The following is a 16,391-nucleotide window of genomic DNA, read 5'->3' as shown; positions in this document are numbered from 1 at the left end:
TATATTGACGCGGATTTGGGCTGTTTGAGTCTAGTTCATATTTTTTTGTACTAGATCGGGAGTAGTATTTGAAAAATCTAAATAAAATGAACTAGACATCATTGAGAGACTGGTAAGGCAACAATCATAACATGCCGGGGTGATTCAAATAGATGCATTCTACCAAACATTAATAACCACACATTTACAAAGAATATTCCACCATATGTACATACATAAAGATAGATATTAATCCTCCTATGCACATAACAATAAATAATGCAATCCTAATGTACAAACATAGTCTCTCCAGCAACATACATATATACGCAGACATAATTAATTAACATGTCATTAATTTACTAATACTAATCTTTCTTTAGTATCTTGATGTCCTTCCAGCGAGACTCCATGAAGCTGGAGTCGTGGTTCTGCGCATACACTCCGAACTTAAAGTAGTGTGAATCACCACCCCGGCCGGACACACGCAGCTTCTCCTCGCCATCGATGAACACGGTGAGCATAGACCCTTCGACGTCATGGACCACATTCAATTTAAACCAACGGTCATAGATGTTGTCTTCAACGAGTTGCCTGTCATAGTAACGCAACGCGCCGTTGTAAACATGCAACATGAGTGTGGTGGCCGTCTCACTGCCTCCAAAAACCTGCATGATGGACACACCCGATGTACCGGAGGGGACATAGCCGTACCCCTCGAACTGCCACACGCCTGAGCTATAGTCATATCCCTACATGTAGAAGAATAAGTAATGTTAATGTATACCATCGTACAAGAAAATGTAACGATCACTACATCTTATACAAGAATATATAATGACTACTAATTATGTTGGTAAGTAACTTACTTCCATCCTGATCTCTGTTCTTGGGCTGGTGTGGCTCTGGCGGGCATGAGGCTTGTCAGAGGAAAGCACCCACAACTTCCGCACGGTGCCATCGAAGCTATACCGCGATCCACTCGCCTCGTTGTATGGTCTTTGCAGCTCAAAGTTACTCTCTTCGAGGCTCACTGCCGTGAACCCATCCGTCGGGTTGGTGGTTTTTGGTGCCCGGGCGCCCCTTGCCCCAACGTATGAAGAAGATGCCAACACGACAAGTAGAGCCACACAAATCCAAGACAGAGCATGAGGAGCCATGTGCACTTTATATGTGTGTGACTTCTGCTCTCTGCCTTCTTCAGTTGTCTACTTGTCCCTCGATGTAGAGGCTTGTAATGAGATATGGGACTACCGAGGTTCTATGTGGCTTATATAGTTCTGGAGCCCGGATTTCCCTATACTTGGAGAAATTGACAGCTTTTCTATTCCAAAGTAGAGAATTGATAGCTTAATTAAGCACTCTTGATGTTTACAGTTACACAAGGAGGATACGTTGAACAAGTGTGTTGAATTGAACATGGCTTTTTTTTTCCGAAGTGTGCTGAATTGAACATGGATTAAGTGATCAGTAGTCAGTTGAATGTTCCTTTTAGTACGTACAAGATGAGGTTGACTGTGGCTAGCCAGTTTTGATTTGATTTGTTTTCGGCCAGCATTTGCGTGAGTGAATAGAGGTTTCGCCTTTCTTTTGGATGCTTCGATGGGTCCTCCCTTTCAGCCTCGAAATTACCTTCCCAGCTGAATCTGCTCGCTAATGACAAATTCAACATCTGAGTGGTCTGAAAACAACGGTTTATGGTATGGTAACTTAGATCGATTTTGTTAGACGTTTTCTGAAAAATGCAAGATCTCAGTTGTAATGAACCTCTGGAACCTAGGGGTTACAGCCTTACAGGCTCAGTTTTTATTACTAGTAACGAATTTGCTTTCCCATCTCGGCAGGTTGCTTGATGCATATTACACTAACTTAGGCTCAGTTTTAGTAACGAATTTGCTATCGCATCAAACAGAACCTTGTATTTCCGTTGAGCAATTAATGGAAAGGGGAGTGATCCCAGGTTGAAACAATAAAATCTCGGCAGGTTGCTTGATCTAGCATAAGTCGGTGATAATTCTGTTAGAAGGTTTAGTACGTGTTTGTTCTGAACACGTTATATGTGTTTTGAGTTCGAGTCGGGCTCCTGGTCTGTGCCCGACCGACTCGCCCTCCTCTTGTAAACTCCCGGCCTATGCGCCTATATAATCAACACGAAACCCAGCGTGGACTCAAGCGCTGTTCTCATCTCATTGTCGTGTTTGACATGGTATCAGAGCGGCTCCTCTTCAAGACCTAGCTGCCGCCGCCGCTGCCTCTCTCCTTGAGTCGCCGCCGCCGCCGCATAGCATCCCAACCAACATCACCGCCACCGCAGAGCTCTCTCTGTTGTCGCCACAACACAAAAACACAAACACCTACAATCAGACAACCAAGATCGCTGCAGTCGCCGCCGCAAGAGCCGCCGCTGCCGCATCTCTACAACCAGACAATCGTGCCGCCGTCGCTGCCCAGCACCGCCGCACCTCCTACAAACAAATCCCAAGAACCCCAGACACATCCCAACAACCCCCACCAAAACCCTAGTCCGATCCCATCTCCAAAACCATGAGTTCCTCGTCGTCGACCTCTGGCCTGGCCACTGCCTTGGGTAGTCCGCCAACCCAGGTGCTGACTCGGAGCAATTATCTCCTATGGCAGGCTCTCATCGTTCCGGCGTTCCGTGGGGCTAACGTCATGGGCCTTCTCGATGGTTCTGACCGTGCTCCTGTCAAGATCATTGAGGTGGAGGATTCTGAGAAGAAGAAGATCCAAGTTGAGAACCCTGCTTATGTTGCCTGGATTGCTCGAGATCAACTGGTGCTGCGTTTCCTTCGGAGTTTGTTGTCACCTGAAATTCTGTCGCATGTTCTGAACATGGACACCACAGCTGCAGCTTGGGCCGGTATCACTAGCATGTTCAAAACAGCGTCTCGAACCAAGGCTCAACATCTGCGTGAGATGCTCAATGACACCAAGAAACTCACCATGACCGCTGATCAGTACTTCACCAAGATGAAGGGCTTTGCTTCTGAGCTCTCTGCTCTTGGAAAATCCATTGGAGACGATGAACTTCTGGGCTATCTTCTTCATGGGCTGGACAAGGGAGAATACAACTCACTGATAACCTCTGTTAATGGCAATAATGATACCACCATTGATGAATTTTATGAGCAACTGTGTGGATATGATATGCGCAATGGCATTGAAGAAAACGGCTGCTTTGTCTCCTCGGCCAATCTAGCCCGTCGTGGCTATGATAGGCCCCGTGGCCGCACCCCTCCTCGACGCTCTTCACCTCCCCGTGGTCGCAGCCCTGATATCTTCTACCGTGGAGGTGGTGGAGGGGGTGACCGCTATCAAGATGATGACCATGACCGTGACTGGCTCCGTGATGAGCGCCGCACTGATGATCGCACCTGGCGCCGTGATGATGATCGCCGTGGAGATAGGCGTGATGATGACCGTCGTGGAGATAGGCGTGATGATCGCCGTGATAGGCGCAATGATGGTGGTGGACGGCGTTCTGATCGTACACCTACCAAATATGTTGACACCGAGTGTCAAATCTGCAAGAAGCATGGACACGCTGCCAACGATTGTTGGTGGCGCTATTCTGATGACAAGAAGAAGAGAGATGATACTGAAAAGGCGGCTCGCCTTGCTGCTGCTCACCTTGATGCTGCCCCATATGGTGTTGATACAAACTGGTATGCTGATTCTGGTGCTACTGATCACATCACGAATGAGCTAAGCAAGCTCCTCATCGCCAACAAATACAACGGGCAAGACAAGGTCCGCACTGCTGAAGGCACAGGTATGGACATTAGTCATGTTGGTGATTCAATATTGCGTACTCCTCATAGTTCCTTTGATCTTAAAAATATTCTTCTTGTTCCACATGCATCCAAAAATCTTTTGTCTATTCATCGATTTACTCTTGATAATCATGTCTTTATTGAGTTTCATCCTTTCTTCTTCTTAATCAAGAACCAAGCAACTCGAAGAACTCTGTTTAGAGGCCCTTGCTATGGTGGTCTCTATCCTTTGGTGCCTATGTTTCACGAGACCTCCAAGCATGCCTTCTTCTCAATAAAGCCATCTCCATCTACATGGCATCGACGTTTAGGACATCCTTCTTCATTTGTGGTTCAGAAAGTTCTTAGGAGAAATAAAATAGCTTACACCCCAGATAGTACCCCATATGTTTGTGATTCTTGTCAGTTAGCTAAGAGTCATCAGTTGCCATATCCTGTGTCATCTAGTGTCTCTCATGCTCCCTTGGAGCAAGTGTTCTCTGATGTATGGGGTCCCGCTCCTTTGTCTGTGGGCAAACATGCATATTATGTAAGCTTTATTGATGACTTCAGTAAATTTACTTGGATATATTTGCTTAAGAAACGTTCTGATGTTTATCAAGCCTTTCTTAATTATCAGCAATATGTTGAGCGCAAGTTTGACAGAAAAATCATTACTATGCAAACTGATTGGGGAGGCGAGTATGAGAAATTAAATAGTTTCTTTCAAAAAGTTGGCATCACTCATCATGTTTCATGTCCTCATGCTCATCAACAAAACGGTTCTGCTGAGAGAAAACACCATCATATAGTTGAAGTGGGTCTAGCTTTACTTGCCAATGCCTCTATGCCCTTGAAATATTGGGATGAAGCTTTTATCACTGCCACCTTTCTCATAAATCTACTTCCTAGTAAGGTTCTTGATTTTGACACCCCTACAGAACGTCTCCTTGATGTCACACTAAATTATGATGCCCTTAGAACTTTTGGTTGTGCTTGTTGGCCCAACCTTCGTCCTTACAACAAGCGCAAGCTTGCTTTTAGATCTAAACGGTGTGTTTTTCTTGGCTATAGTCCCACGCACAAAGGTGTAAAACGTCTTGATATCTCTACGGGCAGAATCTATATCTCACGTGATGTTGTGTTTGATGAGAATGTGTTTCCTTTTGCTTCCCTTCATCCCAATGCCGGCGCTCTTCTCAAACAACAAATCTTGCTTCTTCCAACTTCCACAAATGAGGGTGTACAAAATATTGCTAACCATGTGCCTATTATTCCTATTACTGATGCACAGCAGATTGCAGAAACAGCTGAAGAATATTGCAGCTCAAACGGTACTCAAAATAGTGCAGAAATTCGTTTTCAGCAATCTGCATTAGATGACGAACTGGGCGTTGATCCCGAAGAAGATTCGCCCAGACATTCTCCCTGCACTGGTCAGTCCGAGGAACCGCAGCCCGAGAAAGATCCGGCTGTTCCCGCGCTGCGTGTGTACTCGCGTCGCCGCGGCAGAGCTCCGTCGCGCGCGTCTTTCGAGCAGGCGCGTGGCGATCACACGCCCTCGCGGTCCCCGCCTCCCTCCGCCACTGGTTCTCCGCCACCTGGCGCAGGGGCGCGCGGTCGGTCCCCGGGTGAAGCCGACGTCTCCGACAGCGCGTCTCCCAGCCAGTCGCTGTCGCCACCCTCGCCTGGCTCTCTGTCTGCTGCAGATGTTCTTTCAGGATCTTCTGTGGCCACAGCAGCTGGGGGGGAAAATGAACCCGAAGAAATTGAAGAAACTGAAGAAAATTCTGGCAACAATATTGATGGAAATTTTGATGAATCAGAATCATCACCGTCACCGTCTCCAGAACCTGTTGTTACTCAGCATGTTGGCGTCAGCACACGTCTTCAAAAAGGTATACGACATCCAAAGAAGTATACTGATGGTACTGTTAGATATGGCATGTTTTCATCTACAGGAGAACCGAGTACATTATTTGAAGCTCAAAGTGATTCAAAGTGGCAGCAAGCAATGCAAGAAGAATATGATGCATTGATTGACAACAAGACATGGCATCTTGTTCCACCCAGCAGAAGTAAAAATTTAATTGACTGCAAGTGGGTATACCGTATTAAAAGGAAAGCAGATGGCTCTATTGACAGATACAAGGCAAGACTTGTTGCAAAGGGTTTTAAACAAAGGTATGGCATTGATTATGAGGATACCTTTAGTCCTGTAGTTAAAATTGCTACTATCAGGATTGTTCTGTACGTATCTGTTTCTCGTGGATGGAGTCTACGGCAGCTAGATGTCAAGAACGCGTTTTTACATGGTGTTCTGGAAGAGGAGGTATACATGAAACAACCCCTAGGTTTTGAAAATCCTCACGCTCCGCACTATATTTGCAAACTTGACAAGGCTCTTTATGTATTAAAACAAGCACCTCGAGCATGGTACTCTAGGCTGAGTTCAAAATTGAGTGATCTTGGTTTTGTTCCATCAAAGGCTGATACATCATTATTTCTTTATAACAGAGCTAGTATCACTATTTATTTGCTGATATATGTTGATGATATTATAGTAACAAGCTCTTCTGATGATGCAATTGACATTCTGCTTAAAGATCTCAATGCAAATTTTGCCATTAAAGATCTAGGTGATCTTCATTACTTTCTTGGTATTGAGGTTAAAAAGGTGCAAGATAGATTGATTTTAACTCAAGAGAAGTATGCAACAGATTTGATTGCTAAAGTAGGTATGCAGGACTGCAAGCCTGCGCCTACACCGTTATCCTCTACAGAACAATTATCTCTTACTGATGGCACACCTTTGGGTCCTGATGACTGTACTCAGTATCGCAACATTGTTGGAGGATTACAGTATTTGACACTGACACGTCCAAATCTTTCTTACTCTGTGAATAAAGTTTGTCAGTTTCTTCATGCACCAACCACTGAGCATTGGTCAGCTGTTAAACGCATTCTCAGATATATTCAGGATACTTCCAAGGTTGGAATTACATTTGTCAAATCATCATCTACACTTCTTAGTGCCTTTTCTGATGCAGATTGGGCAGGCTCTATTGATGACAGAAGATCTACTGGAGGTTTTGCTGTATTTATTGGACCAACTTGGTTTCTTGGAGTGCCAGAAAACAAGCTACCGTGTCTAGATCCAGTACCGAGGCTGAATATAAGGCCTTGGCAAATGCCACTACAGAGTTAATTTGGGTTGAAGCTCTTTTGAGAGAACTTGGTGTAAAGCTAAAGGAGAAGCCATGTCTTTGGTGTGATAATTTAGGTGCTACCTACTTGTCTGTAAATCCTGTGTTTCATGCTAGAACTAAACACATTGAAATTGATTTTCACTTTGTCAGAGAGACGGTTGCTGCGAATCTACTAGAGATCAAGTTCATTTCAAGTAAGGATCAAGTTGCAGATGGCTTCACAAAGGCACTTCCAGTTAAATGAGTTTAAACGTAATCTAAACCTTTCACAAGATTTAGATTAAGGGAGGGTGTTAGAAGGTTTAGTACGTGTTTGTTCTGAACACGTTATATGTGTTTTGAGTTCGAGTCGGGCTCCTGGTCTGTGCCCGACCGACTCGCCCTCCTCTTGTAAACTCCCGGCCTATGCGCCTATATAATCAACACGAAACCCAGCGTGGACTCAAGCGCTGTTCTCATCTCATTGTCGTGTTTGACAAATTCGAGCCATGATGAGAAAATTACAAAAAACCACCACATATCAGGCAGATGTTTCAAAAAGCCACCACTATACGAAAATGTTTCAAAAAACCACCACTCTAGCGCTAACAAGTAACAAAAAGCACTAATCCTTGTCTAAAGCTGGTCTAATGACGAAACTGACATCTAGGCCCCACTGTCAGGCTGATGTGGCAGTCAAAAACGGTCAACGGAGGACATCGATGAAGGGTTGCAAAATATTGGGTTTTTTTGTAAGTTATCGTGGGGCCCACTGTCAGTTTCTTCTCCCTCCAGACTCCTTCTTGTCTATCCACGGGACGGGCTGCGGCGACCTCCGGCTTGGGCAGGGGCCGAGGGGCGGGCGTGTCGCGGCGAGCTCCGGCTCCGGCGTGGAGAGCGGCGGCGTGGAGGCGATAGGGCGTCAGGGGAGGCCGGGGATCTGCAGCACGAGCGCCGCCGTCGATCTGCAGCACGAGCGTCGCCGTCGTCCGCCGAGCTACGAGCGTCGCTGTCGTCCGCCGAGCTCCAACCCGTCCCAACTCGGCTATGCATGCGCCCTTGACCTACCTAGTCGTGACCTTCATCCCGGCCCCAAGTGGCCTCTCTCTTCTCCTCTGTTGGTCGAGAACGCGAACGGCATTCGGAGCGCGCCGCCGTCGGCATCATGCTCCTTCCCGTATCTGTAGACCACGCGGAGACCAGCTACTATGTCATTTTACTCCTCCACGACACAAAGGTCGTTCCTACTGAAGGAATCGGCACGGGATACTGTCTGCCGCCGTCGCCGTGTTCGTCTTCCTCCGCTCCGGTAGGTCGCAATTGCGTCGCCGTCCTCACCATTCTCCACCGTGCACAGTTCGCGCGGGCGCCAGGCCATCTCCGGGTCGTCCGAAGCCGTCGGGGCCGGTTCCAGTGATGCCTACGGCCAGCCGACGGCGGAGATGCGGGCAGACCATGCGGCGCAAGGCCTCTCCGCGACGACGGCGGCTTGGCGGTAAGGGCGCATGCAGGCCCGTCCTCCTCTCCGGCAGACGCAGGCGGGCTCGGGGGCATGGGTACGAGCTCCGGCCAGGCGTCACGGGCGAGGTCCCGCCAGGGCGCGACGGCCAGGGCTGGCAAGGGCCCGCGCGGGGCGAGCGCGGGTGAGCGCCAGCCATGGCGTGGTGAGCACGGGCGAGCGCTGGCGGAGCGGGCGCGGGGCCAGCGCGGGTGAGCGCCGACCATGGCAGGACGGGCGGGACGGGCCATGGCGGGACGGGCGAGCGCCGGCCATGGCGGGACGGGCCAGCGCGGTCAACGCACGATGAGGATGTGGTGGAAAATAATAAGGAAAAGGAAAAAAAGAAAATTTACAAATAAGTCCAGAACTATAACCAATATATGGTGCTTCTCCCTTCAGCGTTAATCAGTTGCCACGTCAGCCTGACAGTGGGACCCACATGTCAGTTTGGCGATTAAACCAGCATCAGAGTGGAATCAGTGCTATGTGTTACGTGTTACCTGTAGAGTGGTGGTTTTTTGAAAAAAAATCGTAAAGTGGTGGTTTTTTGAAACTACTGCCTGATATGTGGTGGTTTTTTGTAATTTTCTCAGCCATGATGCGGTTCACCCTTCACGCGCTATGGTATTATGGACCCGGCCTGAATGTAGCAGACTGGGAAGAAGGCACAATTATCTTATCTTACAAGATATTCTCTGTCTATTCTCATTTCACGTCGTAAACCATACGACGGGTTGATTACAGTCTTTTAGAGTTTGCAACAACTTCAGATCCAGCTGTTACATGTGGGCGATCCGGTGCATACAGCTGTGAACAGCTCAAACCCTTCCCCCAAATTAAACTGCCGTGTCGTTCACGAGGCACGCGGAAGAACACTTTCACCGTTTGAATTACCGTCCATAACACGAAAATAACAACGTGCCGTCAATGCTAATTACCGCCTCTTCAATCGAACACTTTCAATACAAAAGTGCAGCCATACAAAAACTTTAACTTTTCACGGGGCCATGGGCGTACGCGGGCCGGCGTCTCTGCCTGCGTTTTGATCCAGCATGCAATATGCATCCACAAAAGTGCTATGGTACTAGCTTTAGGAGAGATCATCGATCACTGCTACTGTGCTACATATATATGCATACAAGCTGGTAGTCGTTTTTTTTTGCCTTTAATTTTTATAGATATATACATGCATCGATCTTGCATTTTTCAAAAGCCTCCAGAAAGTTCTAATGAATCACTTTAAGTTACTAATCCATGGAACTTCTTAATTATTCTGGAGAACGTACGATCTGGTGTTTATTTTGGATATATAGCGAGCCGGTTCAGCATCGCATGTAATTTCGAGGCTCAAAGGGAGCACTCAACGATGCATCCAGAAGAGAAGAAATCAACTTAGGTTGATGCAGGCTAAAAACAAATCTAATCTAAACTGGCTAGCTACTCAGTCAATGTCATCGTGTACGCACAAGAAATGAATATTATACTAACTAGTGGTCAGTTCATAGAAAAATCCATCGCATTTTACCCAACGTATGCTCTATTTGTAAACATCACTATTGAGTACTATTTAATTACTTAAGCTGTCAATTCTCGAGTTTAGAGAAGAAATCTCTCCAAGTATACAGAGTTCCGGACCCAAGAACTATATAAACCACAGGAAGCTGATGATTAGTCTCACATCTCACCACAAGCCTCTGCAACGGCAGACAACTATAGAAGGCGAAGCAGCAACTACAGACATATAAAGTACAGATGGCTCCTCATGCTTTGTCTTGGGTTAGTGTGTCTATGATTATCTTCATGGTGTCATCGTCGTGTGTCGCGGCGAGGAGCGCACGGGCACCCAAAATCTCCGACCCGACGAGCGGGTTTACGGCTGTGAGCCTTGACCAGAGCAACTTTGAGCTACAGAGACCGTACGACGAGGCAAGCGATGCACGATACAGCTTCGACGGCACTGTGCGCAAGCTGTGGGTGCTCTATTCCGACAAGCCACACGCCCGCCAGAGCCACACCATGCCAAGAACAGAGATCAAGATGTCTGTAAGTTAATTACCGACATAACTTTCGGTTGAGTGCATCTTTGTTATGTAGGGGTATAGTGTTGAACTTTATGCTTCTATGTATTGATGCGGGTTTCGATTCAGTAAAAATTCATTTATCAAAAAATACCAACGACATAACTAATATAATTATTGAATATATATTTCGGTATAAGATCTACTTAATTGCTGATATGTTACTTTCGATATTCTTCTACCTGCAGGGGTACGATTATAGCTCGGGCGTGTGGCAGTTCGAGGGCTATGGGTATGTCCCCTCCGGCACATCAGGTGTGTGCATCATGCAGGTGTTTGGAGCTAGTGAGGCGGCCAGCACGCTCATGTTACACGTCTACGACGGTGCTCTGCGTTACTACAACAGGCAGCTCGTCGAGGACAACATCTACAACCGGTGGTTTAAATTGAATGTGGTTCATGACGTCGAAGCGTCCAAGCTCACTGTGTATATCGATGGTGAGGAGAAGCTGCATGTCAATGGCCGTGGTAGCAACACACACTACTTCAAGTTCGGCGTGTATGCGCAGCGCCACGACTCTAACCGCATGGAGTCTCACTGGAAGGACGTGAGGATTCTCAAGAAACACTAGAATTGGTTATGTTAGCATATATGTATATTGCTGGAGTGGCCATATTATATGTTTTGTTCACATTTATTTTGATATCTATTTCTTATTAATTTGCGTGGATATTTGCTCTCATGCATATATGACGCAAGTAGTATGTATATACATGCATGTTCTTTTTAATGTATATATACAACGAGTTGGCGTATATATGACAATCCGTGTATGTCCCAATGCTCCACTTCGACCCAACTAGATAGGCAGCACGGCTTGCCTCGTGGTATCTGTGGTTTCTCCGGAGTTATTTCGTTAGGACATATGTTCGACCAGATTGATGAACAGTCTTTCTCAGATTATGTTGGTTTTTGTTTTGTTTGGATGTTCTTGTATTGTTCTCTTTTATTGCCGAATTCAACTTTTGAAGTGCATGAGCAACAAAGAGAGTGACCATACTATGGAAGCATAAATAGTTGAGATCATGTTACAATGCAAGGAGCAGTCTAGGTACGCCACATGATCCACCAAACAACAAAAATATGTAAACTCATTAATTGTGTAATATAGTATTTTCCTTCCCCACAAGAACGGGCGAAGAGGGTAAAGACAATCACTAAACCATAGTCAGGCTAACAAGAGCCTTACATCTGCCTCACTAGATGGCAAATTGCACTAGAAACAATTTCCGTGGCACTCAGCCGCCACCAGAGAAATAGTCACCAATAAAACTCATTTTGCTGCTATCATTTTGTCGTAAAGGGGCAACACCGCTTCTGCACCAGTCGATGCATACGACCGTTTGTTTCGTTATTAAAGACTAACAAAGTATATCACCTTATTACACCCTGAAATCTATTCAAGGACGACGCTTATAAATTGCGCCACAATAGATTAAGCGGTTGTACCTATAACAGTCGTGGTAGGTATATGCTATTCCAACATTAGTTCTTGTTGTGCTATGTATGAATGGTCATGTGTAAATATAAAATTTGGATCAATATTCCATACATCGGTATTATTAGACATTCAGTTTCCATATTCATCCGTTCATATCGTAATATATTAAATCTAAAAGAGAAAAAAGGGAGTGTCGTGGTCTTCATCCTTCAACAGGTTCTAAATATGAAAAGGTATCTACAAAGAAGTAGGGTTTAATTTTTTGTGGCCAAAGAAGATCGTCCACCTTGATTACGATATTCTTTGTTTGCCTTGGGGACAAAAAAAATTCCCGGGGGGGGGTGATTATACGCACCAGCAACAATATACGGAACTGTTTCGTGATGGTTAATAAACATCATCCATATTATTTGAGAAGTTGAATGTATAATTTATAGCTAAGATTTCACATAAGATTGCTCGGTACGTGACAGATTCCATGTCAATCACCACCTAGAAAAAACAACTCCCATAATAGAGTCCCATTTTTTTGAAACCATAATATATTAAGTCAGCAAGTTACCTCATTAAAAACCTTTCAGTCCCCTTAGATACCCTGGTAATGAAAATAATGCGTCGGAAACTTGTTGCTTTCAAATAACATAATAGTTACATCGTCTATGAGTTTGCTAATGATAAGTTAGGGGCTTCATCGACCCAATTACAAGAATTTTTGTCACAAAAACTATTCCTAGCTAAGTCATGAGAAACACCTTTTGCCTCCCTTGGACAGTATCGAAATTCAACATTTCCGATAGTAGTAGCCAGCTTGGTGCAATTAGCATAAATAGCTGATGACTCACTGTTGTGGGTATACTTCATGGGTGTACCATCGACAGTGCCTAGATCCGGCAAGCCTGGGTGGCCCACAAACGATGGTGTGGCATGTGGCCCATCGGGCGGCCCAGTTGCTGTTGACCATGAAGGATGAAATCCAGCCCAGGATCGGGAAGCCGGATCCTAACCGACCTTCGGAGGAGGCTGGATCCGTGAAGGTCCATGAGGAACCCGGATCCAGTACGACGTAGATGGAAGGCGGATCCTTGACGTACACGGCAAGATATTGTACCGTAGTTAGGCAACCTGTAATCCGGCTAGGACTCTCCATGTAAACCCTAGATTCGTGCGCCTTTATAAGCCGGATCCTGGGAGCCCTAGAGGCACAACCACAACTCATTGTAACAACGCGAAAGCGCCCAGATAATTCCAGACAAGCAGCAGTAGGCCCTGTCATCGAGCAGGTGTTCCGAAGCTGGGTAAATCGCGTACCACCGTCCCGAGGACTCTCCTCCCTATGGTCCCTACTTCTTCTCCCCTCCATGAGGATCCCTCCTCTGGAGTACCATCGAATAGGCAACGACAGTTGGCGCCCACCGTGGGGCCAGCAGCGTCTGGAGGCCGGAACCGGGAGGGTTCCGCCATGGGAAGCTGCGACGAATCCATCGCTGTGGGGCGTGTTCTTTACGCCGGAAAATTTCCGATCGTCCCTCAGGACGAGTGCTGGATTCCGGCTAGGACCGACCCCGTCAAGCTCTCCATCGTCTCAATTGGCGGCATTCACATCTTCATCGGCAAAACCGTCGATCTCGACGGAAACGCCCTGGTAAGTAACGCTGACGCGACCGCCGCTGAGCAGGACGCAGTCGCGAAGATCCGATCTGAGATGCTGGAGCTTCCTAAGGAAGATTCCGCCTTAGATCTGGAAAAATCAAAACCCACCCAATCCGCCCCTGAGCAGGAAACAACGGTGGAAGACCAATGCAGATCCGCCTGGGTCTCCCAGGTGTTAGAGAAGCAAAGGTGTCACTTCGTGCACTTCCTCGCACATACCGCTGGAACCGCTCCTCCTCCGGAAGACGCAGGACCCATGCAGGTTGATGAAGTCGGAACCGACGACGCCCCGGAACAGCATGAGGCTGCCGGAGACAGCAGCGCACCGGATCAGCAAGGGGAGGCCGGAGACGTAGAAGAATCAATCCTGGGCAACCTCAGCCCAACTTCCGACTATGCTTCATCCATGAACACGAAGGAATTCGACCAAGCTTTGAAGGAGCTAGAAGGCGAAAAGGAAGCTGACGCGGAATCTGCCCCACCTAAGCAGGTCCTAGCGACCATAACTGGGTTAGGCGAAGACGCTGACGAAGAAGCTCCCGCTGCAGCAGCCCTCCCAATAGCGTCCAACTCGGATACTCCGCCATCGCGACCTCGTCGCCGTGCTGCGTCGGAATCCGGAGAAGACAACTTTTCTGGGGACAAGGATTACTTGACCCCGGAAGAGCTCGTGGAGCAAGCAGGCATAGGAGCCCTAGTTCACACAGAAGTCCTGAACAAGCCTATAACTCCGGAGGAAGCCGCAGATCCAGTAGCTCTAGAAGCAACAAGAAGGGAGATGCTGGCTACGGCCAAGAAAATCTCCACCACCGCAGCCGCGATGTTGGAGGAAAGGCAAGAAGCTCAAGAAGTAATGGATAACTTTCTCAAAAGAGAACGTGAAGCCGTTGACTCCTTGCAGAAGGCCAAGAAACTCTGAGAACATTGGGAGGCCAAAATAAAGGAAAATGATAAGATCCAGCGGAAAGCTATTGGCCCCCGCAAGATCACCTTCGCAACTCCCTCCAATCTGCAGCCACTCACAACTCCGAAGGAGAACATGCAGAAGGCTGCGGAACTTCTGAACAAGAAGAATGAGGAAATCGACATCAACCACCTCCGCACGCTCGTCGCTTCAGCGGTGCAGCAACAGAGCAAGGCAGATGTAAGAGCAAGATCTATGACCCTTGTTTTGTGTGTTTGATAACAACACTCGAACAATTCTAACCGTGCACAAAGATTATCTTTGATGGATTTGTAGGTGTACGGTGCCCTCGCTGAACACACCATGATCGGAAGACTGAAGCGTAGATCTTAGGTTTTCTGGTTTTGTGTGTGTGTCGTGAGGTAACATGGTAGGAGAGGAAAAGAGGAAAAAGCTGTTTTAGTCCTTGCGGTACTACCGGTACCAGGAGCGGTAGTACCGCTACCCCTACTGGTACCGCCCGAGATACCGCTCTGAGGATTGCACATGAAAATGCCCCACAGAACCCGTTACGGTACCTTTACGGTACCATGAGCGGTAGTACCGCCCACGGTACCGCTCAAGTACCGTAACGCGTTACGGTCGTACCGCTGTGGTACCGCTTCGGCACCGCTTCGAGTCCAGTAAGCTCTGGACCCTGTTGCGGTACCTCGAGCGGTACCGCATGCGGTACTACCGCAATGTGTCCACGTGGACAAGTTCAGTGGGGATTCGAACTCAGAGCGGTAGTACCGCTTCCAGAAGCGGTAGTACCGCTTAGGCAAAAACAGCATGTAACGGTTGGATTTGGAGGGACCTATATAAAGGCCCCTTCTTCTCCAGCCAGCCTTAGCTCTTCTCTCTCTCTCTCTCCTCCATTGTTGCTGAGCTCAAAATTGAAGGGATCTCCTCATCCACCCAACCAATCTTGTTCATACTTTGAGAGGTGGTGGAGGAGACCCCGATCTATCATTCTACCGAGAAAAAGTTCACCAATTCGTGGTAGTCCTTAGTGGATCTTGGTGTTAGGGTTCCTTTGGTGGAAGAGCTTCTTGGTGGAGCCTTGGAGGAGCTTCTTGGTGGAGCCTTGGAGGAGCTTCTTGGTGGAGCCTTGGAGGAGCTTCTTGGTGGAGCATTGGAAGAGTTCCTTTGGTGGAGCATTGGAGATGGGTTCCTATGGTGGAGCATTGGAGATGTACAGCTATGGAGTCTAGCTTGGTGATGTACTAGCTCCATAGGGTGTTGGGAGCATCCTTGTGTGTGGAGCTCGCCCCAACCTTGTGAAGGAATCACCGCCTCGACCGGTGCCTTAGTGGAAGAGGGAGAGCACCTCCGTGGAGCTCTCTCGAGGAAGAGGGTGAGGCCTTCCTTCGTGGTGTGGCCGCCTAGTCTCTTGTGTGAGACTAGCACCTCCTCAACGCAGACGTACTTCCTTTAGTGGAAGGAACTGTGGGAAACAAACCTCGACTCGCCTCGCCCCCCCCCCCCGGTTGTCTCGCTCCTTACTCTCGTTATCTTGTTGATTCCTTTACTTGTTGCACATGTCCTAGCATCTTTGTAGGAACACCGCTATTGCAAAAGTTATCACCTTTACCTTCCGTTGCCCTAAAATTGAAAAAGGTTAAAACTTGCCGTAGCGCCATTCACCCCCCCTCTTGTTCGCTACGATCCATTCAAGTGGTATCAGAGCAAGGTTTTCTTGCTCGGGCTTAACCGCCTAAGAAATGGCCGAACAAGAGGTGGTTGTGAATGGAGTCCTTCCCCGTGAGCAATCATCTCCATCATCAAGTGCCGATAATACTCCCGCTACTTTGGATGACCTCAAGAAATTGGAGTC

General features: G+C 47.4%; 2 protein-coding genes across 2 annotated transcripts; one reads left to right on the top strand and one right to left on the bottom strand.

Annotated features, from left to right (window-relative positions):
- Positions 1-347: 347 nt before the first annotated feature.
- Positions 348-1,139, bottom strand: LOC124695317 (citrate-binding protein-like). The gene is made up of 2 exons (XM_047228174.1): positions 849-1,139; positions 348-731 (listed from the first exon to the last, which is right to left on the bottom strand). The coding sequence occupies exons 1-2, from the start codon at positions 1,137-1,139 to the stop codon at positions 348-350; spliced, it is 675 nt and encodes a 224-aa protein (XP_047084130.1).
- A 9,054-nt stretch (positions 1,140-10,193) lies between these two features.
- Positions 10,194-11,091, top strand: LOC124695316 (citrate-binding protein-like). The gene is made up of 2 exons (XM_047228173.1): positions 10,194-10,484; positions 10,708-11,091. Exons 1-2 carry the CDS (start codon positions 10,194-10,196, stop codon positions 11,089-11,091), a joined length of 675 nt encoding a protein of 224 aa, XP_047084129.1.
- The last annotated feature ends 5,300 nt before the right edge of the window (positions 11,092-16,391 follow it).

The sequence above is a fragment of the Lolium rigidum genome, chromosome 3, assembly GCF_022539505.1.
Source record: "Lolium rigidum isolate FL_2022 chromosome 3, APGP_CSIRO_Lrig_0.1, whole genome shotgun sequence".
In the NCBI taxonomy this organism is placed as follows: domain Eukaryota; kingdom Viridiplantae; phylum Streptophyta; class Magnoliopsida; order Poales; family Poaceae; genus Lolium; species Lolium rigidum.
Note: the sequence above shows the minus strand (reverse complement) of the source record. Positions and strands in the feature narration are given on the sequence as shown.